This window comes from Podarcis gaigeae (genome assembly GCF_964106915.1).
Source record: "Podarcis gaigeae genome assembly, chromosome: 10".
NCBI lineage: Eukaryota > Metazoa > Chordata > Lepidosauria > Squamata > Lacertidae > Podarcis > Podarcis gaigeae.
In genome coordinates, this window is record NC_139686.1 from 70571531 (window position 1) to 70586462 (window position 14932).

Genomic DNA, 14932 nt, shown 5'->3' on the forward strand with positions numbered 1-14932 from the left:
ACTACTGCTAGTGAATACACAAGAGTACTCACTAATATTTATTTAACATAACATTTATACCCTTCCATTCAAGCTCACAATCATAGATAAAATGTATATATTACAGAATAACAACAAAATATATAATTTTATCTGATTCATAGTCATCATCTTAGCAGACATAGTTGGAATGGGTGGACATCTAAAAGCATAGAGAAAACATAACAGTGCGGCGGGGGGGGGGGGAGACAAATCAGATCAAATACTTGACAAAATAATTAATTTACAATTTGCCTTAAAGTGAGTAACAACACAATCCTTTGCATATCTACTCAAAAGTGAGTCAAATGAAATTCAGTGGGATTCACTGTTAGGTAAATATGTACAGGATTGCAGCCTAAAGAGAAAACCAAATGGGCCTCTCTAGGAAAAGGGTTCCACGGTTTGGGTGCCACAGCTGAGAAGGCCCTGCATCTCATCCAATACTTCTGACACAAAAGGCAGCAGGACACACAGCTAGGCCTCAGGTGACAAGTGAAGGTTCATGTGAGAGAAAGCAGTCTTTAAAATATTCTGTGGCTTTGACAGGCAGCAGTATCCAGTCACCTGGTCACTGTTCTTGGCTTAGCTACTCAGATGTCACCGTGGAACATCAGCTTTGGGTTTGGCAGCTGAGTTATAAAATCCACATATAATTTTTGTTATAGCTAAGCATGTAAATATTGTCTACAGCTGTGGATTTTTGAATAAGATGATTTGTTATGTTGGTACAAACGGACTGAGGAGCTTCAGACCTCAACAGTTGCTTACAGTATGTGACGAGGTACAAATGGGGATCCCAACTTCTCCAGATTTCACGTTAGAAGTTTGCAGATATTTTCTATTGAGCCTTCTATTTCCTGACACATTTCAATGTGTAGACAAAAAACAGTGGGGTACACATCTTCTCAATTTGAAGCACTGTTCTGGGACATAGACAACAGTTTATGCAAGATTAATAGTAAATTAATATTGGTCTTGGAAACTTACTCAACATAATAAGTGCCATAAATGGGATCATCAATTTTCTCCCAGCCATATGGTAGCTCTGAAAAACAAAGAGTAATGCCTCTCAGTAAATACAGCACAGGATGCCAAGATTTCTAATAATAATGAAAGAGTATTGTTGTCAAGTGTGGCAACCACATTACAAAGTTAAATATAGTGCTCAAAACCAATGCCAAATTTTAGACATATCCCATGGCAGTCACAAGTAGCTCCAGCTTGAAAGCTGGCATGAAAATGCAGGGTAATCACCATCTGAGAAGAATTTTCTCTTACTGTGCAGTTGTCTGTGCCAGAAATAGTAGCATATCAGCTACAATATTATTGCCCAGGGAAATCAGGGAGAGCCTTTTCTACCCAAGAAATTGTATTTGCCATAGATGACAAAGACTAAACACAGAAAATATTGTGTAACAAAACAAAGCAAAACAAAGCAAAACAAAGCAAAGCAAAGCAAAACAAAACAAAACAAACAAAACAAAACAAGACAAAACAAAACAAAACATCACCAGTACATGACACCTGCAAGAGGAATGTTCCCAATTCAGTACAGAGACAAAGCTGTGTGTTACGGCCTAAACCAATTCACAGGGTGGTTATTGAAGGAGGATTACAGCTGCGCTCAACCAGAGAAAATGATTTTGTGAACTGCAGAATATTTATGATACCATCAGGAAAAAATAAAAGTTTTTATTTGAAACTAATCACGTGTTGCTTATTTTTAACTCCACTCACCAGACGGCAGCAGCACTAATTGCACTATCACATTTTACAACCAGAAAAGGCTATTGCATTATAAATATTACACTCACTGCAAAGGTGATGGCTTTTTATGGGAAAGCTAGGCCATCTTTAACAGGTTAATCACTTTGTCCTTATTGCAAAGTATTGCAAGAGTGGAAAATAAGAGGGTACCCAGTGATATTGGGAAAACAGTGGTTAGTTCAGTGGCAGAACAAACCGTTTGCATATGATTCTTAGTATCTCCAGGCAAGGGTGGGAAAAAATCTTCTCAAACTTTAGAGAGCTTCCGTCAGTCAGTATAGAGTGACAATCAGTAGTGGGTGGTGCAGTGGGGTTTGAAACAGACAAATGATTTATATGGACGTTATTTCCAAAGTGAGTAGGGATTATACATGGCATGTGACATGTGACCATCTCCTCCCCTAGATCAGCCTCACACCTGTGCACCGGATGTAACTGGATGGGCTGTGTCCGCAGAGAGCCTAGGGTGCCAGGGCCCCATCCATGCACTCTTTGCTCGCCAGTTTTGAGATTACATATTGTGTTGCATACCCTCCAACCTTCCTCAGATGAAAATAGAGACACCTCACTCCCCTCCAACCAAGCCCACCCTAGAATTTAAAGCCTAAAGAGATGGAAGAGGGGGTTTTCAATCTGGAAGAAGCAAAAACACAACTTTATACTGCCGGCTAAGCAGGTCCACTGGACCCTGACTGTAATAAAAAAAATCAGCACTCATAACAATTTTATGCCCTAGATGTTAGTTATCTTATTATCACAGGCAGTGATCCTGTATCTATCCTAAAGGTAGGAATACCACTGCAACTCTGTTGTATTTGGGAGAGCAAAATGCCTCAGTTCTCCACACGCCTTTAAATATCCATTAATTTACTCATTCCTACTAAACAAAGCACTTCTCCTTTCGGCACAGCAAGGGAGTGTTTCTATATATGTTCAATGAATAAATGATTATCATTCTTCATGAGAAAAGATAGAACCAATAGTTATTGTTGCTTTATGATATGTTATTTATGTTCTGCTCCTTTTCCCTGGGCCATAACCAGAAATGGGTGTCCGGAGCCCCTGAGTACTCACTTGTGGTAGGGTTGCCATGTGTCCTCTTTTTCCAGGACATGTCCTCTTTTTCAGGGGTAAAGTTTGTATAGTCTGTGATTATTATTTTTTTGCATGGGGGAAGAAAAATATATGAGTTACTCCTGCATGTTGTTCCAGCGCAATAATGCATAATGGTATTTGTGTGGTGGGCAAACAATTAAGAATTCAGATTGCAAATCCCATTTTCGAGTGTAAAAGTCTGTAAAAATTTAATGAGTTGAAAGTATTATAAAGGACCCAGTTTTTTAAAAGGCAAGTGTAGAACTGCTAACTATATTATACCCATTCAAGCTGCAGGTTTTACAAAAATTAAATTTCAGTACTACTGTTGTGGATCATTAAAAAGCCATATAAATTCTTCACAAGGGTATGTGTTAATTCCCTCTGTATCCATGATGCAAAATGTGAGCTCTACTTAATTAAAATTCTGTGCAGGCCAGTAAAACAGAATTAGTAGAGCTCAAACTCTGGGCTAGTAGTTGAAGGTTGAAAGATAAGGTTGGCCAAAATATAAGTTGACCGCAGAGCTACTGTTTGAAGACTTGTCTCCAGCATTTTTATTCTAAGCCAATTTGTGGTTATTTTTCATTAGAGACATAGTAAAATGCATGTGTGCGTGTTTATCTCCTCTGCTAGCAATGCAGCAAAAAGACCTCAACTTTCATTGAGGATAAGATACACTAACTGCACTGAATTAAAACATTTTAACTTTATGGGATGTTTCATAAGTTTATCTGTAAAATGCTTATTAGAGGCAAGTCTCTGAGAGTGAATAAATAACCACCCTTGTCCAGCACAAACAGTTATCCAGGTACACATCCCTTCTCTTCTATGAAGAATTGCAAGGACAGAGGACACTGCCTTATCCGGAGCCAGGCCACTGATTTATGTGACCACTGATTTATGCCACTGACTTTGGACACGTCACTGTCTTTCAGGATGACCTACTTTACAAAGCAGTTATGTTGATACTACAGAATAGACCCTTAAAGTACCTGCTCAACTCTTTGAAGAATGATAAATAATGAACTGGGAGTCTAGGGCATGTCATTTTAGAGGGTGAAACTTTTTTTTTTTTTGCAAAATTCTTCAGTGGAAAATATGTTTGTGGGTGTGAGGAGATAAAATCTGCTGTTATTTTTGTGATTGGCCAACGTTTAGCTTGGGAAACCAAAGAATTTTAATTTTACCTTCTGAAAAATAATATATTACTCCAAGTACAGTACTTGGCAATCATTTGTTGATTTCTATGCAATTTTACTTAGAAAGCAAAACTAAATTATATTAATTTAACTAAAACATTTCAGGGGATGTTGGGACAGGTAGAAAGGGCTCCAAAGGTCTTCGTAGAACCACAACACACATATTGTCATGGAGTCGTGGATACTTCCCCCTCACATTGTAGAAACATGTGCTCAGCTGAAACCGACTTACCCTATAAATGCATGTCAGCTTTAATCAATTCAATGATTAAATTAGAGGCTGATTTGGTTTGACAGCTATATATTATACCCAAATTACACTTGACTAAAAAAAACAAAAATTACTATCAGTTCTATATCTTCTTCTTTCTGCATTACTCAGATAAAATTTATCCAGTCTGAGGTGCTTCCGTCAATATTTTACTCTTTTTTAAAAATAATTTTACTCAACAAAACATAGAACCTGAGCACTTGCATCTTGCACAGTATAAAAGCAAACCTCCCAATTTTTCACATAACTCATTTTTTAATTAAAAAGGTAAACACAGGCTTGAATCAAGAGTTGTGTGAGCAGATTTCTGGCTCCTCCTTCGCACCGCAGCCAAACCACTGAAGCCACAAGCTCAAAAAACAGGTGCCTTGAGGGCATCCCTCTCCCCTGCCAAGACCATCATCCCAGCCTTGACTAAGGTAAAGGTAAAGGTAAAGGTACCCCTGCCCGTACGGGCCAGTCTTGACAGACTCTGGGGTTGTGCGCCCATCTCACTCAAGAGGCCAGGGGCCAGCGCTGTCCGGAGACACTTCCGGGTCACGTGGCCAGCGTGACATCGCTGCTCTGGCGAGCCAGAGCCGCACACGGAAACGCCGTTTACCTTCCCGCTGGTAAGCGGTCCCTATTTATCTACTTGCACCCGGAGGTGCTTTCGAACTGCTAGGTTGGCAGGCGCTGGGACCGAGCAGCGGCAGCGCACCCCGCCGCAGGGATTCGAACCGCCGACCTTTCGATCGGCAAGTCCTAGGCGCTGAGGCTTTAACCCACAGCGCCACCTGCGTCCCTGTGTAGCCTTGACTAAGCATCCCTAAAAGTAGTTACTTGTCTTCTCTGATTCCATTGCTGCTTCCAACTACGCTGTCCAGATGTAGCAGTAGGATGACCAAAACGGAGCCAAACTTGCCCTGAAACTTATCCATCTTAAAATGAATCAGTACAGATAGAGCAATAAAGTACATGCTGTATATTAAATTGTGCAGAACCAATACAGCCCCATCAGCTGTTTGCCAGTAAGCAAGAAAAATATTATCCTCCAGAGGAAAAGGCAGGTGGGTTTCATATAGTCCGTATTTTGTCAGAGCTGGAGGACGTGGACTTTATAAAGCCCAGCTGCCCCGTGCACGGTCAGATGCTTCTCACAAGCTCTTTGGGCTCATTAACATTTCCAGACACAATTACCATTACCCAAACCCCAGAGCTTTTGTAAAGTGAAATGTTTTCATCCCTTGATTTTACTACATATATACATTTTTAAGAAGCCCTCGCTGAAATTTATTTTGTTTGTTTCACAATAGAAAAGAATCATTTCTGTTGTATATTACTGCCGTCTGGAAACAACTAGCAGTCATAGAAGTTATTCCTCATCATCGTACAACAGCAATGGATATACAGATGAAGGCATTTGTATTGAGTCATTCCAAGTTTAGAAATTATGTTGAACAATACCCATGCATTTGAATGACAAGGAAGTATGTACGCACTTGGAAGCTTATTTTCCTCTATTTGAATTGTAATGCCATCTGCCAAAACTAGCTCACTCTGTCTGCCTCTAAATGGTTTTCTTCTGACAGCATCATCAGAAAAGGGAGCCTTCCTGAGAAAGAGGCATCTGGTCTTAATCTAAAAGTGACATATTTTGTTTGCATTTACCATGACACAAGGGCATTTTGCAAATTTTGGGTCCAATTAATATGCCACTTGACAAAAATAATAAGATGCTTAGCTAAATGACATTTTCTTATTCTATAAAGGATAAAAATAAAATAGCTATAAAAAGAGCTAACTGTATTTTAATTAAGCAACATTAATTCATATTTTTCTTAGTTTTAAGCATACAGATTATGTTGGGTGTCTGTGCCAGAGATTGTAAAAAAGTTACGGGACCCCTGCCCATTAGGTCCAGTGGCGGACGACTCTGGGGTTGCGGTGCTCATCTCGCTCTATAGGCCGAGGGAGCCGGCATACATGTGGTCAGCATGACTGGTGAACCAGAGCAGCGCACAGAAATGCCGTTTACCTTCCCGCTGGAGCGGTACCTATTTATCTACTTGTACTTTGATGTGCTTTCAAACTGCTAGGTTGACAGGAGCAGGGACTGAGCAATGGGAGGTCACCCCGTTGCAGGGATTCAAACCGCCGACCTTCTGATCAGCAAGCCCTAGGCTCTGTGGTTTAACCCACAGCACCACCCGCGTCCCTGGCAGAGATAGAAAAATGCATATAAAAACCCTTTTACTTGAAATCATCTGCATTTTATTTTGTTTTTCCAAAATGTTATGAACTTGAACAGAATATTCTTTGCATGGCCTGTGTGGCTACCTGCAAAACTAAAATTGAACAGATGAACAATTTGTTTTGTCTCGACAGTTTTCACTGAAACTATAAATCTGGTGCTATGCAATTGTTTCAGTCAACAATATTATTCAACTTTCTACAAGTCCTTCATTGGATTAAATTATAGTTCTCTCATCTGAAGCCAACTATGAGGTTACCTACCAATGAGGTTTTAGACCAGAACTCTATGGTTTTCAAAGTTTCTGCCCTCAAGGTTCATTTCACCCAGACCTGGAATGTAGGATGCCTTCAAAGAAGCACTCCCCACTGCATCGCCAGCCTTTTATCCCTGCAGTGCCAGCAACCTTGAGAAGCCATCAGATCCACACATCCCAACCCCAGGACTGGAGGTCTCCATAGCAATTGACTTGGTTCCTAGAAGCTATTGGACATCCTACTACAGTGGTACCTTGGGTTAAGTACTTAATTCATTCTGGAGGTCCATTTTTAACCTGAAACTGTTCTTAACCTGAAGCACCACTTTAGCTAATGGGGCCTCCCGCTGCCACCACGCCACCGCTGCGCAATTTCTGTTCTCATCCTGAAGCAAAGTTCTTAACCTGAGGTATTATTTCTGAGTTAGCGGAGTCTGTAACCCGAAGCGTATGTAACCTGAAGCATCTCTAACCAGAGGTACCACTGTACCTCCTACCTCCAAGGCCACAGGAGCAGAGGAGTTGGTGAGCTAGGAAGGAGCTTCAGGGTTGCTGGCCAAGTGCCTGGCTTGCTGTGCATGAGGCTACTTTGAAGGAGGAAACATACGCAAGTACTTGCCTGGATCAAGGTCTGACTGAGAGCCAGAAAGGGATATAAATGCCAGCTCTTATGTAAGTTCTCAGTCTGAGCTGCCTCACTGCTAAAGCAACAGCTCTCTGGGAGCTCCAGTGCAAAGCCTTCGACAAAACTCTTTACATTGACCTATCTAACACAGGACTACAATGCATAGCACAGAATTTCAGGGTATTCTTAGTTCATATGGAGAACGAACCAGGCCTGTTGGACATCACTCCTGTGCTCTGTGAAGCAGGGGGGCAACCTGGAAGACACGAACACTCTCCAGTGCCTATACATTGCAGGGAAAGACTGACAGCAAAGGACAAGTTGTCTTTCAGATAAGCTTGTCCACATTATTGATTTTCGCTTTGAGGAATCCCTGATAAGTTTCTAAAGAACCTCAGGGAACACAGTTTCAAAAACAACTGCAACGAAGTCATCTCATGCTTCTGTCTTGCTTTATACTTCATTTTTATTGAAAATCTCAAATAACACAACAAAAGGAATCAAATCTCAAAAGGTGGCTACAACTATGTGTACATGATAGAAAACAAGCAGGTACAAGAGTACAAACTTCGTTAAGTAAACGATAACCATTTTGTCTTTTGTTTGGTTTCAGGTTGTTTTATGAACAGATGACATCTTTAGTATAGATAGAAATCTAACTGTGAGTTCCAAAGCCAAGGATAAAGGTCTCGTACTTGTGTTTCAGTTGGAATCAGAAAACCTTCCCAAGTTGTTATGACTGAGTCTGTAGCATTATCATCTCTTAACGTTCTGAGGTGACATATTAGCTCTTCCTTTTGTTCCATTGCTTTTCATAACAGCCTTGGAAAATCAGTTCAATCACATTTCTGCCCTGCTGCACAATGACATGATGCTATTAGCATGTATTTTATCAGTTCCTTGGAGGGGGCATCCACATTTCGCCCCCCCAAAAAGATCAAGAGTAAGCACAGTTTTTGGTCTTTTATCATGGAATAACATATAATTAGTTCAGCAACAAATTATTCAGATTCACTTCAGCTGGAACATCTTCTTGATATATGTATACTATAAGGTACTCCCACAATAAATAAAAATATGGTGTTCAAAAGCCACAACTCTTGCAGCTATTGTACTACCAACCCTGTGAAACATGGACCACTTAGAAACACCATCTCCAACTCTTTGAAAGGTTCTATCAACCGTCTCTGAAAAAAATTACATATCACTTGGGAAGACAGGCAAACTAATGCCAGTGTACTGGAAGAAGCAAAGATCACCAGTGTCAAAGCAATGATTCTTCAACATCAACTTCGTTGGACTGGTCATGTTGTTCAGATGCCTGATTATCATCTTCCAAAGTTCAGAATTCTATTCTGAACTTAAAAATGGAAAGTGTAATGCTGGTGGTCAACAAAAGAGGTTTAAAGGCTCCCTCGAGGCAAATCTAAAAAAATGTAGTATAAGCACTGACAACTGGGAAATACTGTCCTGCAACTGCTCCAATTGGAGAACAGCCTTTACCAAAGTTGACATGGACTTTGAAGACATTTGAACTCAGGATGAAAGGCAGAAATGAGCTAAGAGGAAGGCATGTTTGGCAAACCCTCACCATGATCAACTCCCACCCAGAAACCTATGTCCCCACTGTGGAAGGACGTGTGGATCTAGAATTGGCCTCCACAGTCACCTACGGACACACCGTTAAGACCATGCTCATGGAAGACAATCTTACTTGGCTACGAGTGAACGCCAAAAAAGAAGAATGCTACCTGTGGAGAGTTTTCTCTTACTACTGCAGAAACAGAGTGTAGGGGCTTGGTTAATGAAAACTCTTATCCAATTAGCCACCATGGAATAATAAACTTTGGAACTCAAAGAAGATTTTCCAAAAGGCATGAACAAGAGATAGACTTCGTGGAAACCTGGGTCCTGGAAAAATAGATGCCAGTGTAATGCCAATCCTTTTCTTCTGAAAGAGTGATTTAGGCAGAAAGAGATCAAAACAATCTCTACAGACCTACAGAGCAAATAAATCTTGGAACAAATGCAACATATGTGGAAGGTGCATTAAAAGAGCTTTCCTTATAGGGTACCAGGCAGGCATCTAAGGCTGATGCACTTTGATATATTTGTGCTGAGACCTTGTTTGCTTGTCGAATCAGCACAGCCTGAACCAGCTCTGTTCCAGGATTCTAGCTTTTCCTGTCACACCAATCTACACTGCATGGATAATCATTTTGCTGATATTGAGTGGGAATAGCTAAAGCAGATGGCTTTGGCCAAAGGTGTGTTTGTGTGCATTAGACTGGCTGATGCTGAACGCTACCTGTTTGAATACATGGGAGTAGAGAATCTACTCTAACTCACCAGCCTCTTTTGCTTTGGTGCAGGCTGCTTTCCTGGACAGAGGAAGTCTGTCCCTTCTCAGGAATGCTCTTCTCAGTGGTGCTCTTCTTCTCAGCTGTGAGGGTCAGGGTGAAACCGAATATTGCCCTATCTGAAAGAGTGACTCTCGCTCATAAATGCTGCTGAAATAAAATTCAAGTGGTGTTACAACAACATGAACACGAGTCACACCAAAAACTGTGGTGGAGCTCCTCTTGGAGTTCTCACAGGAAGTTTTCGTAGAAAGTCTGGTCTGTCAGCCAAGAAGAAGTACTACTCAAAAGTAAGTATGGTGGTACCTCTGGATACAAAAGGGATCCATTCTGGAGCCCCATTCGCATCCTGAAGTGAACGCAACCCTCGTCTGTGGGTCGCAATTCGCTGCTTCCGCGCATGCATGTGACTTCATTCTGAGCATCTGCACATGCGCAAGCAGCGAAAGCCGGAAGTAACGAGCTTCATTACTTCCGGGTCGCTGCAGAGCGCAACCCGGAAATATTCATCCCGAAGCTACTTCAACCTGAGGTATGACTGGAATTGCTTCATCCCTGAGCCACTGGAGCACAAAACAATGTTTTACTGGCATCAGATGACCACCAAACAAAATGACATGATCACTAGTAAGAATAAGCTCAGTGTCTGCTCTGATGCTGTTGCTCCCATGAGTTGGTGGCTGGGATTTAGCAATATTTGAGGAATTCGATTTCTGGGCATTACACTGTGAAGTGATCTGATCTTCTCTCCCCAAGACTAATGTGTGGAACTGGATGTATTTATTCTGCAAACTTCGCACTTTTCTGAAATTTGTGATACTGTCCTTGGCTCAAAAATACTGCCTAAGACAAATGCGTATTATAGCATAAAATACATTTTAAAATGTGTTTTTTAAAAAATATTTTGTGATAAGATACATAATACAATATGCATTTAAATACAAATGTTTGCAGTTGGTGTCTTTTTCCTTAGAAAAACCACAGATTAATGTGAAAGCAGGACAGGACGGACTACAAACACATGCAAAATTGATCTGGAAGAAATAGAAAAGGCTTATTTTGCTTCCATGATACAACTTTAATATTTGAAGGAGATGAGAAACTGGTCAAACAGATGCAAAGCTAGTCTGTGAAGTGTAAGGACCTAATTACATATTAAAGGAGCAAAAGGGGACCAAACTGTGTCCACAAATCCTGCCTGTAACTGATACAAAAGGCAAACCTAGCACCTGATCCTATATACATATATCTTTTCTTCAAAGGAGGCAAATACAGTAGATAAAACTTCACTAATTAGTGATCAAAGTCAGGCAAAGGATGCATATTGTCAGGGGTTCAGGAGCAGAGACACAGGAGATGGAGCAAATGGAGAGTGAGGAGGAATCCGAGGGGGGTGTAGGCAGTGACAGTGGTCAGAGAGATTCCACGAGTCTCTCCAGCGAATCGGAAGATTCACAGAAAGGAGCGCCGATGGCCAGGGCAAGGGGGGTGCCAAGGGGGAAACCCCAGAAGGAAGGGGCCAGCGGGGACTCCCTGAGCAGCAGTTGGAAATCAGGACCAGCTTCCCCACCAGAGCGCAGTGGGGGGGAGGAGTCCCAGGCATCGGGACCAGTGTTCTCACCACCAGAGAGAGGAGATGAGTCAGGATTGACCACGCCTCCATCGGAGAGCGGGGAAACGGTCAAGAGGAAAGTCACAGGCTGGGCGTGCGCGCCAAGTTCAAATGTACAGGCGAGCGGCACAGCAGGTAGCCCGGATAGGGAGTCAGGTCCTAAAGCCCACCGGAAGGAAGGGCAAGACTCAGGGTTGTCAGCGTCAGAAGAGTCCAGGAAGGAGGAAACCCCAGGGGGCAGAAGGACCCAGAGGAGGAAGGAACAGCGCAGGAGGTGGAGCCGGGCTAGGATCTTAAACTGGTGCGGAAGGGATAGTGACTCAGAGGGGACTTCGCCGATCTAGAGTCAAGACGTAGGGCTTCACGCTCTGGGGTTTGAAATGGAAACTAAACTTCAATAAAGACTTTTGTACATTACATCAACCGGGCGTTGGTCCTCTGTGAGCTGGGACCTAGAGGCAACTCTGACACATATACATAGAGAGTCTACTTGCAAAGAAGATCCCCACCCTCGCAAATTTGTAGGCATAAGATGGGTTCCAGACTTCTCAGCTCTATCTATGGTTTCTCGAAATGCTGGCATGCAATGAGGCAGGGTGAGAAAGTGGCTGCATTTTCATGCATAAAAGTATCTGAAATAGCAAGGAAGCAAAGGCACTGGTAACAGAACAGGCAAAAAAGGGAAAAGAAGAACTGAGAAAGGGTTTGTGAAGTTATAGCAGCTATAAACCCAGTTGCCAAACTGTACAAATATTATTCTAAGGTCTAGAATTTGTAAGTATTTCCTACAGTCCTTATCCCAATAGACCTAAGAACTGGCCTTTTCACTGGTAGTTTCCCTCTTATGAAATGCTCTCCACAGGGGCATATGTCTCACACTATCACAATCTACTTTTTAGGGATTGCAAGATGGCGGCTAGGGATCTGCAGCTTTAAAAACCTTACTCTCTTAGAGGCATTCCAAACTAAGTTTTTCCGTTGCCTGCTGGGGATCCCCTCTTGTGTATCCAACATAGCGGTCCGTTTGGAGGTTGGGCAAATTCCTATCAGCACCCGGATATGGATATTGAAGATCCATTATTGCCTAAAGCTTATTTTCCCCCCGGTTGGGCTGGCACCCTTGACCTTAGTGGATGCCTACCAATCCAGATGGAAAGCTACACTGCTGGAAAAACTTAAAGGCTTGGGGATCCCACAGCAGACCCTGATAGCGACAGGCTTCGAGAAAGCCAGGACTACAATTCGCCAGCGTATCCGGGATGTAGAATTACAATGCCACATGAGTGAAATGATTAAACATCCAGCAATAAGGGACCATGGGAGAGGTTTCTCTCCAGCTAACTATCTGTCAGGTCTTCAGGTACCCAAATACAGACGGTCTTTTACCCTCGCCAGATTTAATGTTCTCCCTTCTGCCTTACTTCAGGGCAGATTTGAGGGTAAACCTTACACAGCACGGGTCTGTCCTTGTGGCTCGCTGGAAGTTGAAACTGCTTCACATGTATTATTACGCTGTCATCTTTATGAGGATATACGTCTGACTTTTATTACACCTGTTTTGCAAAAGTCTAGGAAAGAATCGGAGTACCATAGTTTAAAACTACTGCTAGAGGACAAGAATCCCAAGACTACATTAAATGTAGCTAAATTCTGTGCGTCTACAATCAATTGCAGGAAGCAAGTGGTATCCCATAATGACCAAACCCCTAAATGTTAATTACAGGGGGTACGCTAACAATTAATTTTTAATTTTTATATTTAAATCCTTGTTATATTCATATTGTCTTTTGTATTTTTGATATTTTTTATGATCTGTGATATTGTGTGTGTTGACGCTGGTCTGTGACCGTATTAATAAATTCATTCACTCTACTTTTAGGTCCTAGGCCAAATCCAAATAACTTTATTGTACTAGCCATAGGACATGACAAAATCTGAATCAAAAATAAATACAAGCAAAAGGGGTGTCGTGCCACAAATAATGCTCTCTATTTAGTTCATTGCTATATTGTCCAGGGTTTTCATTCTGATCTTTTTGGTTGCCAAAGCAAAAAGGGTGACTTTATGAGTCACTGAAGTGTTTACATTGCTAAGAAGCCATAGGACCTTCTCTGTATGGATGGTAAGGTGAGAAATCGCCTCCGGGGTCCAATGTATAGTGGGCAATATAGGAAACAGTGCAAGATGTCTTCCACCTGCGGTTGCCCACATATTCAGAGTCTGTCTTCATACGGTACCCTGTTATATCATCTGTCTAGAATGGCGGAGGGCATAGCTTGAAAACGCAGCTCAGTAAAAGAGAATCTAAGTGAGGCTGGCTGGAGATTCAACAGGTAACTTAAAATGGGCCGTTTTTAGAAGGGGGAACCAAGGAGAGCGTTTGAGGATTAGATTGGTTGAAGATCACGTAGTGATTCTGTCCTGTGGCACCAATCCCTGAACTGGCGTAGGTGCTAGGCAAAAACGTTTGTGTTTATCCAGGCCTTTGTACTGTTTTGGGGGTACATTTTGTGTAAAGAAAAGTGACTAAAAGTACAGTAAATGATTATGAAAATTCTACTGCCTCACATGAAAAATCATTCAGATATCCATGCTACCCTGTTTCTGTACCATTACTTTGAGACTTCTAGCTGTCATATTTTCCTTTATTTTAAAAATTGACACTCATTATTAACATAAAAATTAACAGCTGCAATTCCAGACGGTCACATTGAATCCAATGGAGCATACGCCCTAGTAAGTATGCTTAAGTAAGTATGCAATCATATACCCTCCTACCTGGGAGTAAGCCCCACTGAATTCAATGGATTTACTTTTGAGTAGCAATATGTAGTACTGCAGTGTAATGGTGCAACTGAGTACGTGTATACTCAAAAGTAAATCCCAAATTGACTTCAGTGGGACTTTCCCCCAGGTATGACTGTATAGTTGTCAGATTTAAGTTATATCAGCTGTGAGGAACATTTGGCTCACCAGTTTTTGCTGAACTACAACTCCCATCAGCCCCAGGAAACAAGTCCAAATAGCAATAGATGATGGAAGGTATAGTTCCGCTGCATCTGGAGGGTTAAAGATTCTCCATACCTGAGTGTAGGAGGAAAGAAGGTTAAAAAAAATACTACTAAAAGAGAAAATCCAGCTAATGTAACTAACTGAAGTTGTATGGGATATTTTCTTATTAGCACTGGATGAATCTAGGACAACATCCCTCCCTCAATCCAAACACCATTCAGCGCCCAAGCAAGAAGAAATATGGTAGCATGGCTTAATTTAATTGTATGGTTCAACTCTAATGTGTCAAATTTGTCTGAAGGGTTAGAGGTGGCTTTACAGTACGAAGAAAACAAACACAGAGCAAGAGCAACCACCATCCTTATTCCCTGGAGGCCTGGAAAACATTCCCTGCAGCAGGAGGATAAACCGGGTTTCTGCTGTGGGTGAAAAGTAGGCAGAAGTGTCAGAGAGAAAAGTTGGATTTGCTGGTGACCAA

The 14932-nt window shown here is 41.7% G+C and overlaps 1 protein-coding gene across 21 annotated transcripts in view; it reads right to left on the bottom strand.

Moving 5' to 3' along the window:
- MAGI2 (membrane associated guanylate kinase, WW and PDZ domain containing 2) overlaps window positions 1-14932 on the bottom strand; it is a 628972-nt gene that overhangs the window by 168415 nt on the left and 445625 nt on the right. For all 21 annotated transcript variants that reach the window (XR_014555823.1, XR_014555824.1, XM_083701301.1 and 18 more), the window contains one exon: window positions 1009-1066. Coding sequence is in view for 19 of the 21 variants with exons in the window: in XM_083701301.1 (XP_083557427.1) it covers window positions 1009-1066 (58 nt within the window). In the remaining 2 variants the exon portion in view is untranslated. The remainder of the gene's footprint in view (window positions 1-1008; window positions 1067-14932) is intronic.